Source organism: Oreochromis niloticus, linkage group LG9 (assembly GCF_001858045.2).
Source record: "Oreochromis niloticus isolate F11D_XX linkage group LG9, O_niloticus_UMD_NMBU, whole genome shotgun sequence".
NCBI classification, from domain to species: domain Eukaryota; kingdom Metazoa; phylum Chordata; class Actinopteri; order Cichliformes; family Cichlidae; genus Oreochromis; species Oreochromis niloticus.
The window spans coordinates 16,642,419-16,658,310 of record NC_031974.2 but is presented as its reverse complement, the minus strand read 5'-3'; the positions used below and the strand labels follow the sequence as shown (position 1 = coordinate 16,658,310).

Here is a 15,892-nt window from a genome sequence, read left to right as displayed (position 1 = left end):
GCGATTGGTGCAGCCCTCTGGCAGGGGGCTGTCCGAAGCGTCACTGCGCACCCAACAAAGCCTCCCTGCTGTAAGCACGGCGCTGGCAGAGTTACTGTTTCCATAAAATATTGCCATTACTGGGAGGAAAAATGATGCAGGCATTTTGAAATATTTTTCTATTTTCGGTCGACTGGAGGCTAATTTTGCTTATATGCGCAATTCTTCAGCAGCAGGTTTAGTCTGGCATGTTTCCAGTGTGACTATTTATAAAATACAGGACCTTGTTCGATTAGAAGTGCTGGTTTAACTTTGAAAGACACCAAAATTTAAATATATTATTTCATTAGAAACCACGTATTAAAATCCCTGTTTTCTTAGAATTGAGCGAAATACACGCATTACTACTGCAAGAGCAGATAAAAATAGAACAATTCCCTGTTTCCAGAGGTGAGCTCTGTCTTTGGGCCTGCATGCTTCATGGTTCATTTGAGGACGGGACATGGTTTAGCCGAAGCAGAACAAAACAAAACATACTTACGATAGACACGATAATAAGGGGGGATATTACGAAGCGCATAGGTCGTGTTGGATTATGACGCCAACTCAATTTTCAGACCTTACACGTGAAGTGATTTGTGGCTGTCCTGACAACAGTGACCCATTAAATTCAGAAAAAAAAACTGCATACGAAAAAGTGAGCCACATGAGGCCAACAGGGAAATTTAAGTAAAAGCCCTCCTTCTGTCGCTCCAAACCCTGAAGGTGACAGACGCACAGCGACACGTTACAATGGCGCTATGCATCTGAATTAATTAGGTCCATGCGTCTCTGCTTGTAGCGTTTAAGTTGTTGATTTTTATAACTTATTATTAATTTTAACATTAAAAAATAGAATCCCTGAAATGTGACGAATAATATAGATGGTTTGATGTTTTAAAAAAAATCAACAAGGAGGCATCAACAAATTTTGCATTTGAAAGCCTTAAAATGTGATGAGGAGAGAGATGTAATCGGCCCGTGGCTCCGGGTGACGTGGGTCTAATAAGCCACTTAAAGTTAATGGAAGAGGAGGTCAAAATGAGAATTATTGACACCCCGTTGCCCTTAACTGGTCTACCAATAAAGCTGATTAGTTTTTGTCAATTCATCAGCTAACCGCGCTCCTGGGACGTTTATTTGCTCGGGGGAAATCAACAAGTCACCGGGTAGTTTTCAAGTAAAGGATCGCCATTTAATTGTGGACCTTGATGATCACGAGCAATTACAGAATGATAAGGGGGAGATTGATGTGGGTGTGTGGGACGCGGGCCTGCGTGGAAACGAGGAGGAGAGAGGAGATATGAGAGAGGGGAGACGATCAAATGCGCTTCGAGCATTTCTGCGAGAAAATGCGCAGATGTTGATGCTGTGAAGATGCTGTACTAGAGTCTCGAATTTATTGACTTTTGAACATTTTACCAAAATGTTTCTGAAAACAACGCATTAAAAAAAAATCAATCCAAATATCCGGTCCAGATGCCCACAGCAACTCTCGTTCAATCTGCGCAGGCATTAAAGAGGATGGTTTTAAAATTATTATGATATTGCGATGGGTTTAATTAATATCTCCACCTCTGAATATTTAGCAGGTGCGAGTTGCCGAAACACAAGTTTTCTTTTGCATCTTCCTCATCGATTAAACGCACTTTATCAGCCTTCTGTCTGATTTTTACAACAGCCGGACTCTTATTCTGTGCCTTGTCCCCCACCACGGGTTTAATTTCATTAAGGAGCCCACATGAATATTTCTATTAAAGCAGCGGTGAAATATGGAGCCATTTAGTATTGGCCTTCGCCGATCACGCAGATTTATAGCTCCTTTTCATCACATCCAGGAGAGAGAAAATTAATAAGGAGCCCAATGGAAACTGACCCTAAAACCCTTTTCTTTCCTGAAAGCTGTTAATTTGCTCCGTAATTACTTTCACAATTAACTAAAATACAAATCAAAGTGACAAATCGAGATAGTTTATATATTAATTACCTTTGGTAAATGTGTTCATTATGAAAAGGCTGTTTAAAGGAACCCGCCCTGTTTCTTTTAACGCTATAAATGCAGAATTCGCTCAAACTGGCAAAACCAGCAGTTTTATACTGATTTTATACAATTTCCACAACATTTGTTTTCTATTTAAGGGAAATCTTTGATATCGGTGTCAGATATATCAGTGCAATTACGAGTGAGCGACTTAAAATCCCACCAAGGATTCAACCCCTTTACTAAATTCGATATCGAGGTTTTTGTCTCAGACAAAAGTGTTACACGGTGAGCCTGAAGGCGCAGGCAATTTGTTGGCATGTGCCATAAGGGCAGTACTTCTATTACCACTCCAATAATCATATGCATTAACAGTCATATAGATATATTTTTAGTACAATTATATATCCGACAATTATTGTCAGTGTTCACACTCATTATCCAGTCTAATGACGACAGGAAGCTTCTTATGACCTTTAATTCGTGATTGTTATTTTAATTTTTATGTAAACACAAACATCATAAATGATAATACAGAATATTAAAAAATAATAATAACACTAAAAATGTTCATTATTCGAGCACTTTACACGTTATTTCTTTCCTTAACTCAAATCTAATTTATTTAATTTCGGATTTCGGATTTGGCGTCTCCCTGCACAATTTTAATACAACATCATCCTTTTAAGTCACTGCATGCGACCTATATAGTTTGTCTTTAACGGCTCTTATAAATACCTCAGTCTCAGACTGCATGTGCACTTTTCAAACCCAACACAAAGCTACTGTGCCGTTTTATGAAATGTTCAGAGTGGGGAGGTTTTTGCTCTTTGTTTATTAAAACAATGATGTCATTTATAGTGTTGCGTGTCCCTTTTACACGTTCTGTTGACTAGAGGAATTGAATCATATGGTATTATTATCATTAATAATCATCGACATTGACCTTTTGGGTATTAAAGTTATCTTTCACCTTCCACACGAAATTTGTCACAGTTTCAAAGAAATGAGCTGAATCAAATAGTTTGTCTAAATATATGAAAGGTCCTCAAAGCAGAATTTCCATTCTAAATGGAAAAATTAGGTTTCACTACAATTTGTCAGTTAAATGCTTAAAATATTTTTTTTCCTCATATCAAATGTGCAACACTTGGTTTTTGATATCAAAAAACATTTGTGCATTTCAACGGTTTTACAAAAAAACAACAAAAAAACCAAATCTGTGTGCGCAGAAAAATTTTATCTGTTGACTCTACTAAAAGAATTCAATCTTCTTCTTATTATTATGAATGTTAGGCTGACATTTTCAGTAATGTTAGCCTTTCTGATTATTGAAAGCGCTGATATTGAAAAAAAAAAAAGAGGTGTGAGGTCACAGAGGTACAGAGTTAAGTAGAAACACGACCTCTGTACCGCAGTCACAAAAAACATGTTTGTGTAAAACTAATTTGAGTATTTTTGAGAACAAAAGGTATGTCTTCAAAAATAAACACAAGATTTAAAAAAGTGCATGCCAAATTACTGGAAATTGTTGTCAACATTGTTATTTAAATGTACTTTTCCTGTAGAAAATCTACTTTTCCGGGAGTTCATTTGAGCTCAGATAAAAATAAGTACAGTACAGTTCCAATGACCAATCATGCAGTAACACTATTACTAGAATAGCAGCGGGGCTGAGGTCATCAGAAGCCTATATATGGACCAAAAATAAAATTCGAAGCAGAACTCTTTAATTTTGCTTTCTCTACATCAGTGGTAAGGGTTACTTAAGGATTACTTAAGGGTAAAAAATATATATTTATTAACATTGAACTATTAATTTAATCTTTAATGATAAAATTCTTGAAAAGTCCAGAGAGTTCACCAAAAAACTGAAATGTAAGTATCTTTATTTTTATCACATTTTCCATGTGTTTCCAAACGTCTTTCCCCCCTCCCCTCTTCATGTATGTACAAGTACTGGAGAAAAAAACAAAACAAAACAGGATAAAGTCAACAAATGTATAAATGTCAAACACAAAAACCCCCAAACCTTTATTTTGGTGTTTCTGAAGCCCATTGAGCCAAACTGGTGATCGACACAGGGCCACTACAAACAGTCTTTTAATATATGCAGACATCCTGAGGGGAACGAAACACACCTAAACTAAAACAGGGTAATGAGGCAAGAGAAGTAAGCTTAAAAAATACACAACAGGCAAAGAATTACCAAAATGAAACAGGAAATAAACAAATATGAAGACAAAGACTTTAGAATAAGGAGAAAAGAGGCAGAAAAACTGAAATAAAAATATAAACTAAAACCATGAAAATCATGCAGAACTATTAAAACAAAAGCTCAAGAATAACACATGGAAAACAAGTCCACAGCTTTAAAACACTGTGGGACCATGACAGCCTCACTGTTAGTACTGTGTGGTCTCAGGGTATACCACACCTTTCACCCAACGACAGCTGGGATAGACTCCAACACCTCTTGAATTAGATAAATGGATGATTTATGTAGTTCAGAGCAGGTATTACAATATAAACACAACACCTGATGAAATCAGTTGACTCACTGGCATGCAGGCATCCCAGATATAAATAAACATGTGCATCAATGCCTCATCAGGCTGGTTTTCTTAACAGATACGACCAAACTCACAGAGACTAACACTGAGGATATTTCCTCTGTGATCTTTTTGCCCTCAGGGTTCCTCAGGTTTCAGTGACCTGCTTCACGAAGCTTCGTTGGTCAGTTAAATCACTCCTTAAATTTTTTTTATTCACTTTTTAAAATTAGCTTTTTTCAGCTTTTATTCTATTACACGTGATATCTTTTAGCATGTAGTTGTCTGCTTTAAGTTGTTTTGGTTGCCGTTAGAGGTCACCCCAACATCTCACCGCATCCCTCGTATCTTTCATCACACTGATCCTCTGCATGTCTTCCTCTTTTCCTCCTACCTGGCAGCTCCAGGTAGGAGGATCTCCTGTCCACCTATCCCGTCTCTTCCCTGCACATGTCCAAACCATCTTGGCCTCTCCTCTCTTTGCCTCCAAACTGCTCAACCTGAGCTGTCCCTTCGACATATTAATTTCTAATCCTGTCCATCCTTGTCACTCCCAAGGTAAATCTAGCATCTTCAGTTCTAACCAGCTGCAGCTCAGTGTCTTGTGTTTTCATCAGTGCCACCATCTCCAAACAATAAACCCCAGGAGATCTCACTACCATGTTCCCTTTAATCTTGGTGCTATCATTCTGTCACAAATCACCTCTGACACTCATCTCCACCTGCACCATCTCTTCTTCATCTCTTTCACTCTACCCAATGCTTTAAAAAAATGTTGTCCACTCATGTTTTTTTTTAATAATCTGTATTTGTTTTGGACTTTCCCTTAGTCTAAGTTTTATTGTTTATTTTAATTACCTAAAATGGTTAGCTTTAGTTAACTTTAACAACCTTGGTTCATGTTTCCCTTACGTTAGAGGACCTTACCCAAACCGTAATCTAAACGTCTATCCCAGGTTAAAAGTTAATGGTCGGTTTTTCGTGTTTTTTCCCTAAAAATGCACGAAGGTCCTCGCAAAATGACAAATTCAACCCAAACACACACTCACGCTGTAGCCCGAGAACCTTCTCAATGGCTCTAGTAGAAAGGCGGGTCTTAGAGCCGGTATTGGCAGACATTCTGTCCAATCAGCTGCCTCGCTTTGCAGGAAGCGGATGCAGGCTGCTCTCCGGTGTTGTGTTGATTTCTAGAGAGAGAGCAGGAAAAGAAGACTTGACGTTTGGAGAAACGTAAACATCCTTCTCAGTGTTGTAGTGTCTGTCTCACTTCTTAACTCAAAAGTCAAAGGTAAACGATTCATACGTTGCTCCTTATTTTGCTCAGATGTGTGTCCTTTAAAAAAGAAAGGATGTCAAAAAGGACATGCGGATAGGAAGACACCCCCCGGAAAGTTAGCCTGCCTCAGCGTTTAGCTGCCCTGCTAGTTAGCTGCAATGCTAACGTCAACAAAATCATGCTGCTTGCACATACGTTGTCCTTGCTACGACATGTCATGAATAAATGAGCTTTAATATGGTGTCTCATTGTTGGGGTCGTTTAGAGGAAGCAGGCTTGTTAAAGCCCCTAGCAGCTGCTGAGTCATTAGCTAACCGGCTAAGTTAACCGGTTAGCTAACTATTGTTGCATTCAAACTGAAGGTCTGGCTGAACTTGACCTCCTGTGATGTTGTTCAACAGTTGTCCGCTTTGACTGTTCATAATCGTTTAATTTTGCTACTGAAAATATGGCCTGCAAACGTAGCTCTGTAGTGTCGTGGTCGGAGAAACTGTTAGCCGAAGTTAATTGTTTATAAGTTGGCAGTCAAGTCATCACGACTGGTCTGTTTCATTTTCTCTTTCAGAATTTCGAGTAAGTCCTTGAGTCAGTCAGTCCATGGAAAAAATCTAACGATGTTCAGCTTTGAGGGAGATTTCAAGACAAGACCCAAGGTGTCCCTTGGAGGAGCGAGTAAAAAGGTAAGTGGCATTTCTAAACTGGGAATACATCTGCTGCCATTAACAAACCACACATAGATCTATGCTAAACAGATGGGGTTAAAACGTGTTGTTGTGTTGCATTTTTATAATTGTCTTTGTTGCTTTTCAGGAGGAGAAGGCATCACTGTTGCACCGCACTCAAGAAGAGAGACGGAAAAGAGAAGTAATGTCTCTTCTGAAGTCTTTTGTTTGTGACCTTTAAAGTTTTGCAGCTCGTATTATTTTCAATTTTGAAAAGTCAGTTCTTTCATTGTTTCACCCAGCATGGACTTGCGAAGAAACATGAAATATTAATGAAAAAGGAGTATATTTGTTTGCGTTCATAAATATAAACGTCACATTTCTTTGTGACAGTCAGCATGACGTTGAAACTAGTGTACTGCTGCAAAGCTTTTTTTCCTCCAAGTAATACAAATGAAATGTTAACATCTATCAACTGTATCACTTGCACTTCGGTCTCTGGTGCATCAGTGTTTCCCGAAACATGGATCAGTAGTTTGGAAGTTGTGAATATTTCAAACACCGCTGTAGAAATGGGTTTATTTATTAGTTTCTAATTTGTGTGTGCTTTAATTTGCTCAGGATGAAAGAAGACGACTGAAGAACGCCATTATCATTCAGTCCTACGTACGTGGCTACCAAGACTTGAAAAAACAGGTATGTCTGCAAACGCATTTCATACATTACATAATTCTAGTGACATTACGTGTGATGACATGTGAAACCCTCTAACTTGCAGCTGGCTAATGAATGACGCTGCCTATTTGATGGTGTGGGAAATAGCAAGTTTTTTCGCAACCTTAACTTCATTCTTGTGATGAGTGTTTTTGGCTTCAAAGATCAGAAATGAACATGTGGCTTTAGGCAAAATTGTGAACTTCTGCATCTCATCAGGAAGTCGGTTGGTCCGCAGACAGTTACAGCAATGATATTGTGTTACTTTACTTAAAAGAAGTTGATGCTGCATCTTGTTGTTTCTCTGAAAATGCAAATGTGGTGATCACATTTTCTTTCTTGTTTTGGGAACCGTATTGATTTGTGGTAGCAGCATTTCTGTTTTTGTACCAAGTCTGCTCAAACAGTGTTTACAGTGTGTGACCTGTGACTTTCTTTCTCCAGTATGCCATACAGCGGGCAAAGTTTGACGAGCGTGTCAGCCAGACGCAGTCGGGAGGAGCTCAACACGCCCTGGATGGCGTTGGTCTCTGCCTCTTATCAAGACAATTAATATTTTTCTACAGACAGAGTGTGGATGCCCATAGATTGGTGAGAATAAAAAAACAAACAAACAAACCTTAGGCCCTCTGGTTGTATCAATAGATTTAATAGACGTTAATATATTAAAAAGTTCTGTTTGCCAAAGACCAAAACTGTGTCTACTTGTGTGTTGATAAAGATATGGCTGTGCCAGAACCTGGTGAAGCACAACGGCCAGTTTGTGAAGCTGTTGGTCGGCCCACAGAAGAAGACATGCGTGTTTCAGATCAAGAGGATCTTAGGCTTCTGCTGCAGGTATGGGAAATAAATAATTTTCTCACAGATGCATAAATGCAAAAGCTGATGGGATATCTGTAACAGAAGTTGCCGTTATCACTCTTGTCGCTCTCTCCTGTCTTTCAGACTCTTGCAGAGCTGCACGGATGACAGTTTAAATGTTGCAGTTCCCATGCGAATGCTAGAAATCTTTTCTACAGAGAGAACCTATCTTCCCGTTATTCCAGATGCTAATAATGTAGCTTCATTACTCGAGCAGATTTTGCACTACATGGTACAGAAAGGTAAGCTCACTGGCTTAACTTTTATCTCTGTTGTGAGTCTGCGGTCAGGATGTTTTTTCTTCTTTTTGTAGAAAGAAAAGAAATGTCAGTGACACACAGATTCCTGCAGCATAGGTGCAAATAAACCTGTTGAGACCAAATTATTAAACAATAAGGGGCGTGCAGAGATCTTGAATGTGTGTCAATATAATTTTGTCAGTGTTTTTTATCAGTACAGGGCAGTTCATGTTGTGACTGGTACAGGATTACATACAAGTCAAGTGTATTTCAAGTGCTGACGATTTCCCAGAAGTATGAGTCATTTCAAAAGCACGGTTTAAAGTTAGTCATTCTTCTCTGCACGAAACATCTTTTAGCATTACATCTGAAAAACTTCCAACTAAAAAAAAATCCTACTTTTTAGCCTGAATGTTAGGCTGAAGGGACTCATTTTTACAACATTTCAGTTACTGCAAACAGGAAGATTTCTTTTTTCAAATGTTTATATTAAATATGTAATTGCGTTAGTGTTTTCTCAGATCATTATTTTGAGTGTTAATTCTTCTCTCGTCCTCTCATCAGGATACTACAGGTCGCTGTATATTCTTGTGAATCACAGGCTCCCTTCCAGTCTGGAGTACAGCGACGCTCCCACTATCCCCCTGGCAAGCACACTGTTGGAGCACATCCTCAAACCTCTGCACTTTACCTACTCCTCCTGCACAACAGGCGCAAGGTACAGCGGGCAAAGAAGGAAACAGGAACATTTGCACAGGATGCGACAAGGAAGCCGCTCCTTAAAGATTACCTGCTAGTATTTGTTGTACAATGATTATTGTCTGAAGGACAGTTTTAGAGAAATTAGTGCATGCATCTCCAAAAAAAAAGAAGACAGCGCTGCTATTTTCACTTTTTGGGAAAGTAAGCTCAAACAATAAACAGTGGCATTCAAAAAACTTAGTTTGCCCTGTATTGTTTAACTATTTACTGAAGGAATTGTCTCAAAAGTTACACAATTCTGCAGAACGCCCGGCACATACAGTAAACAGTGGAGACGATAGCGGCATAATAGCAGGAATAGAAGGTGTTTGTCTCTGTTGAATTCTTTTAAAATCATCCATTAAGCCAATCAGACAAACTACACCAGTTTTTGTCCCTCTTGTCAATAGTGAAGCAGTAATTGCTTCACAGACCAATTTACAACAAGCCATAAAAGTTTCCCAGACTTGCTTGCTCGCTGGAGTGCAGAATACCAGCCTGTTTGCCTCTCGGTTTGAGACATTCTTAATAACAAACGACGAGAGGACTTCTTTTCTTCTTTGAAGAAAAGCAAGACGGGAGTGAGAGGAACTTGTGTACATACTGGCTCTAACAGCTAATTATCTGACTTGGCTCGCCAGATGTGTGTGACCAGGCTACACAAAGCAGCGCTGTTTGGAGAGACAATATTGGAGAAGTCACACGGCAGAAAGAGCAGGGAGATGTTAAATCAACCCACACTTTAGTTAATTTATCGATGAGCAAACAGTATTTTGATATTATTTTTATTTTGTTAGGATTTCACACAGTGTATTAATATCTGCTTTGTCTGTCATGTTACAGGCAGTTTGTATTTGCGGCTTTTACCGAGGAGTTCATCTCTGCTCCGTTTACTGAGCAGATCTTTCACTTCTTTGTCCCGGCACTATCAGACTTCCGTCACTCATTCCCTTTCGAGGCCTTCCTGAGCTCCCTCCAGGGCACGATCGACTCCTCTTCAGCAGCACAGAGCCAAGCACCGTGGCTGTTTTATTTTGTCCTCTCTGTAGGGGAGAACCGCCTAGGTCAGTGGGAGTTTAGAGCTGAGCACACAGGCTCATGCTTGTGCTGTACTTGTTTCTCCTGTACATTCCTCTGTGTTAATCAGACTGATTCATAGAGTGGGAGATGGGTTAATGTGCGCGGTAATGATGAATGATGCGTGTTGGCAGGCTCACTATCAGAGGAGGGTCTCCTGTTGTACCTCCGGGCCCTGCAGACGCTGCTGCCGCTGCTGCCGGTGTCAGAAAGCAGCAACAGGCCAGAAGTGAGCAGCGACTCGGAGGATGACGATGACGCTGGCATCCAGCCGCTACCCATGCAGGTAAAATCCCCGCGTATATGTCCAAATATCTCAGAGCAAAGCTTGCATCGGTGTTATAACGGGGCCATAATTTCATTTAACAATGTATGATGCTGATGGGTGAGGGATGTCAGTGTTGATAAGGCCCCTCTACACATTTCTAGCATTCACACAATTCAGCTAATTTTTACTTTTATTTCCACATTCAAAATATGTGAAAAGCCCCATTTTTTTGGCAGGAGTTTTGCCTTGTAGATGTGAAACTGTTCCGCAAGACATTTACCTTTATATAGCATATACAATATAGCTAACTATAACAAAACAAAAGTTTCTTACAGTCAAAGCAGTTTTGATTTAAGCAAAACTTAAATATCTCAAAAAGGTCATTCTCGTGTCTGTTAACAGTTTCCACTAGATATGTTAATAAGCCTAATAAGGCTGATACCAGCACAAGGTTCAGGTTGTACTCAGATAATGTCAACCTGCTCTAATGTACGCTGTGCGAGACTGTGTGGCAGCGATGGAGAAGCCACACTTTTCATTGTGTGAACAACCGGGAGTTTGTTTCCCAAACTCAGGAATAAAAGGAATTAACAGACTATACCTTATGTGCTTACAATGCTGGATGAGTCTATCGTAATAAGTTAACATAAAGGATGACAATCAGCGGAATAACTGAAGGTAAAATGGTATTAAATCACAACATTTGCCAAATTATTTCTTATTAGCTTTGCTATGGTGGTTGTGATTGGTTTAGTTTGTTTCTGTGTTTTTGTGTTTGAAGCAGGATTACTCATTACTTATCGTTGGATTTACAGTAAATATTTACCACCGGTTCGTGGTTGGCCCACTGTAAACGTGATTAACTTACGAAACTGAATAAATTAATATTTGGAAGGATTTTGTACCGCTGTGGCATAAAACTTTTTGCCTCAGACCTTCAAAAATGCGTAAATTCAGACACTTCGTCTTGATGTTGTCAAGAAAATATCACAACATGATCCAGACCCAGATATCCTTCTGGATTCAGGGGGTCATTTAAAGCATGATGTGGAGGGAATTTTCAGCCTTGGCAGAGGTATGTGGTCCCAGACTTCTCGTCTTCATTATTAGATTAATTTTTATAAAGCGATAATATACAATACAATATATTTTATTGTCCTAGTCGGGAAATTCGTTGTGCACTCTTGTGTGGTCACAGAAGATGCTTTCACCAAGAGCCAATAAACATTAATTTAAAAGAGAAGTAAATAAATACCTGTAATCACAAGCACAAACCAGGCAGATTAGTAGCAACAAACACTCCACAATACTCTCATATGACACCAACAAGTTTAAAAGCTGTCATTTAAACGCTTGGTTTTATGAACAGTAACCTAAAAATTGCAGATTGCATCTCTAAAATAAACTACAAAAAACTAAAATAAGATAATTTTTTTTACCCTCTTACACATCTCAATCACAAAATCACAGTCCTTTAAATGACACTCATCTCTTTCTTCATTAGGATGACAGCCGGATTTCAGTTCAGCTGATAACAGAAGAGTGTGTCCACAAACTGGACACCAAACACCAGACTAACGCCCTGCTCAACCTGGTGTGGAGGGATTCAGCCAGCGAGGAGGTCTTCACCATGATGGCATCCATCTGTCACACGCTGATGGTGCAGCATCGTCTCATGGTGCCAAAAGTCAGGTACAATGATGCACATTTTTTGGGGGGTCTTTCATTCTTCCTGTGTCATGTAATGAAGTTAATGTAAGTAGCCTTACGCCAGGAGGCGTGTGTGAATCAAAAACACAACATCAGTGTAAATTTGATGTTGCTTTTCGTTTTTTAAATGGCATATCATAACACTTTGCACATCTAGATGGGATCAGCCTTGCATCCCAGGAGCCACCTGATTGAGAGGAAAACTGTGTGTTTATGTGTTTCCGCGCTGTAAGCAGTAATGTAAGTAACGATAAAACCAGGCAGGCAGGCAGTTATCAGTGGTCCGCACCCGCTGGCATTTACAACCGGCAGAGGAAGCCGGGATGTCAGGGAGGCTGTCAGTTCTGGATGAGGGCAATTACCCCTTTTCAGGTTGATTGCATTAGGGCCAGGATGTCAGAGGTAGCGTGGGGGTCTAGATGGTGCATTGACTGACAGGAGGTGATCAGGCTGAGCTTCATGGACGGGCAACCAGCTCTAGTTAATTATTATTGAAGCCAGTTGCTGTCAGTTCATTTATATGTGAGGATGCAGTTCGGGATCACATTAGCGGCTCTGCTTTACTAGACAGATATTTTGCTATTGTTTGAATCCATAACATTCCCCAAATCCTTTCATGTAATTATATAAACTGGGCATGTGCAGCTGGACTCCAGTGGTCAGCTAGTAATTTTGCATTGTTGCTTACAAACCATTGACAAGAATTTAGAAGACATTCAGCCCTTAGTTTTTATTTTATTTATTTATTTTTACAGCTTCCTCCTTCTCTCAGCTTTTACCATAAATCCTGTCCTTCGTCTTCCATCATTATTGGATATCTGTACAAAATAATTAGCTCACTGAGAAAGATTAATCACTGCAGGAGTGGACAGGATAGCTTTACAAGAGGCTAAGGGGAGCAAATTGCATTCTGGCCTTGATTTACGACTCTTAAAGCAAAAAAAAAAAGAAAGGAAAAAAAAAGAGGCCGGCCAGTCGTGCAGCCAGCCCAGCACACTGCCTTTTTAATAAATATGTAAAACGTCTCATTAAACTGCACTCCAGTTTTTTTTTCTATAGGATAACTAAAAGCAGGACAATCAACTGAGACTAAAATAGATTTTTCATTGATTTGCTAATTATACTTAGCCCAGGTTTGTTCTGGCGACCACGCAGTAATTCACTTTAACTGTTAGGGTTGGATATTTGGTGTAATTTCACTTTGATTGTTTGGTTTCTTCCAGTGTAGCACTCTGCTGCTAACAGGGCCACTCTGATTAAGTGACCTCCATTTACTTTTGAACCGTTACCGCGATCTTTGTGGTGGTGTGCTGAAAAAAGAAAATGCTGTTGGTTCATGCGGACACAGAAGCCAGCAAAACAAATTTGTCTGTAGGAGGAGGCGCGTTCAAGGCTCGCGGTATCAGATCTGACCCGAGCACGGCTGATGTTTCTGGGGTTTTTTCTGCTGAACTGAGATTCTTTCATTACCGCAAAATGAAATGATCCAGACATTATTCATCAACCTGCTTTTCACACACACTCACACATATGTACACACAACCCCTTCTGATGTCTTGACTTTGTTTATTAGTGGTTCATTCCATGATTGAAATGGGGGTTTGGGTTCTCTCAGGCTGTAAATCAGCATGTCAGCTGGCATTTAGTGCTTTGTTTCCCATTTCAATCAAACACCCACATCACTTGTTATGGGCCCACAGCACTGCTTCTTGCTTCCCTCCAGTGTCTTGTTGCACTGACAGATGGCCTGTGATCAACACAAACCACTTTTCAAGCCATATTGAGGTTTGTCTGCTCCTAATGTTCATCTCCATTTTGGCAGATTGGATGGTGGAATGGGAATTTGAACATTGATACTGAGATGAGACTATCTAGCAGACATGGAATTGCCCCTTTCCCACTCAACCAACTTTTATGTTTTTCCTCTGCTGACCTTTATTCCTCTGTGTTACTGTGAACACATGATGCTGCCCTGTTAAAGGCAATCGTCCTCATACAGTAGGTGTCAGTAGACAGGGGCCTATACAGGGCTACTTCACGTTGCTTTTCAGCTTACTTACCACATTATTGTCACCTGTTCTTATCCTCCGTGTGAAAAGCCATGCAATTTAGGAGCATACACAAAAAAACACACACTTGAACAAAGAGCACCTTCACACCTTGGTGCCACAGCCCGTTGAGTGCAGAGAGACTAAAGCAAGGTATGTGGGCCTTCCTCTGCGTTATCATGTAATTCACTGTGAGTGTGGAAGCATGCCAGTACTGCAGGGTCGCAGCGAGGACCAGGCTTCCCCTCCTCCTACGTCCTGCATTGTCTTGTCCCCCCTGTCCCCTGGTCATTAAGTTAAATGGGGCTCCAGCAGGAAGCCAGAGGGCTGTTTATGACCCAAGCTGGGCACCCTCACCACCAACTAGTTTACTAATGGAAGGTGCCTCGCCTAAATAAAGCTTAATGGCTCATTTAATCTCCTTTTGCCCCTCACGAGGTATAAAAGGACAGAAAGAAAAAAATGCCAAGAAATTCTGTGAGGGAAACATTGGTTAACAGTGTCTTTTTCTGGGTGTCCCCTGATTAACGGGGCAAAGTTGACAATCTCAGCATGGTAGACAGGTTGGCAGAGGGTAAATGTATTGTTCTTCACACTGATTGTGTCATTTGATTGAAATATCTCACTCAAGTCTTTTTAGTTCCACTTAATATACTTAAATATTTCTGTTTTATGTGCTTGTCTTTGTTCTCTGCAGACTTCTGTACAGCTTAGCTTTCAATGCACGCTTCCTGAGACATCTCTGGCACCTCATCACCTCCATGACAACTAAGATGATCACTGGGTGAGCTACTCTAACATTGGCTATACGATTTTTATCTTTTGAAGCATTGTTATAGATATTCAGTAAATTCAGAAAGTATTCACAGTGCTTCACTTGTTCCACAGTTTGTCATGTTACAGTTTTACTCCAAGATGGATTCAGATACATTCAGATAGATCTGGCCTCCATCATCTGTAAATGGAAAAAGTCCACTAGGACTTTCAATAGAGTTGGTAACCTGGCCAATCTGAACGATTAGAGTAGAAGGGATTTAGACAAAGACAGAACTGCGATGGTCACTCCGGCAGAGCATCAGCATTGCTCTTTTGGAAAGAGGAGAATTTCATTGTCCTTCCAAAAGGACAGCCACTTCTCCAGCACTCCACCAATCAGGCCTGTGTGGTAGAGTGGCCAGACAGAAACCACTCCTCAATGAAAAGGCACAGGCACCGCAGGGATAAAAGGCACCTGGAGTTTGCCAGAAGGCAGCTGAAGGAATCTCAGACCATGAAAACTAAATTCTCTGGTCTGATGAAACAAAGATTGAACTCTTTGGACTGAGTGCCAGGTGTCATGTCTGGAGGAAGCCAGACATTCCTCATCAACTGGACAAGACCATCCCTACAGTGAAGCATGGTGGTGGCAGCATCATGCTGTGTGGATGATTTTTCAGCAGCGGAAATGAGAAGACTAGTCAGGGTCGATGGAAAGATGAATACGGCAATGTACGGAGACATCTTTGATGATGGCCTGCACTAAAGTGCTCTGGCTCTCGAACTAGGACAACGACCCTAAGAACACAACCAAGATAACAAATATATGTATGTAATCTATTAAAAATGCCCCAGAACAGGCAAACAGCGCACCCACAGTAAAGATGTCCAGTTTAATGACTTGAACTAGTGGATGAGGCCTAGCAGACACCAACCAGCTCCACCTGCCATTCAGTGTGATTCAGTTAACCACTACCAATCTGTAAATA

At 40.3% G+C, this 15,892-nt stretch overlaps 1 protein-coding gene across 1 annotated transcript in view; it reads left to right on the top strand.

Moving 5' to 3' along the window:
• The first annotated feature begins 5,683 nt into the window (after positions 1 to 5,683).
• ube3c (ubiquitin protein ligase E3C) overlaps positions 5,684 to 15,892 on the top strand; it is a 28,330-nt gene continuing 18,121 nt past the window's right edge. The window contains exons 1-12 of the mRNA XM_003439224.5: positions 5,684 to 5,839; positions 6,393 to 6,507; positions 6,638 to 6,691; positions 7,111 to 7,185; positions 7,648 to 7,794; positions 7,925 to 8,040; positions 8,149 to 8,306; positions 8,868 to 9,021; positions 9,888 to 10,108; positions 10,256 to 10,407; positions 11,894 to 12,081; positions 14,845 to 14,931. Of these exons, the coding sequence (XP_003439272.1) occupies positions 6,442 to 6,507; positions 6,638 to 6,691; positions 7,111 to 7,185; positions 7,648 to 7,794; positions 7,925 to 8,040; positions 8,149 to 8,306; positions 8,868 to 9,021; positions 9,888 to 10,108; positions 10,256 to 10,407; positions 11,894 to 12,081; positions 14,845 to 14,931 (1,418 nt within the window). The 5' untranslated portion in view covers positions 5,684 to 5,839; positions 6,393 to 6,441. The remainder of the gene's footprint in view (positions 5,840 to 6,392; positions 6,508 to 6,637; positions 6,692 to 7,110; positions 7,186 to 7,647; positions 7,795 to 7,924; positions 8,041 to 8,148; positions 8,307 to 8,867; positions 9,022 to 9,887; positions 10,109 to 10,255; positions 10,408 to 11,893; positions 12,082 to 14,844; positions 14,932 to 15,892) is intronic.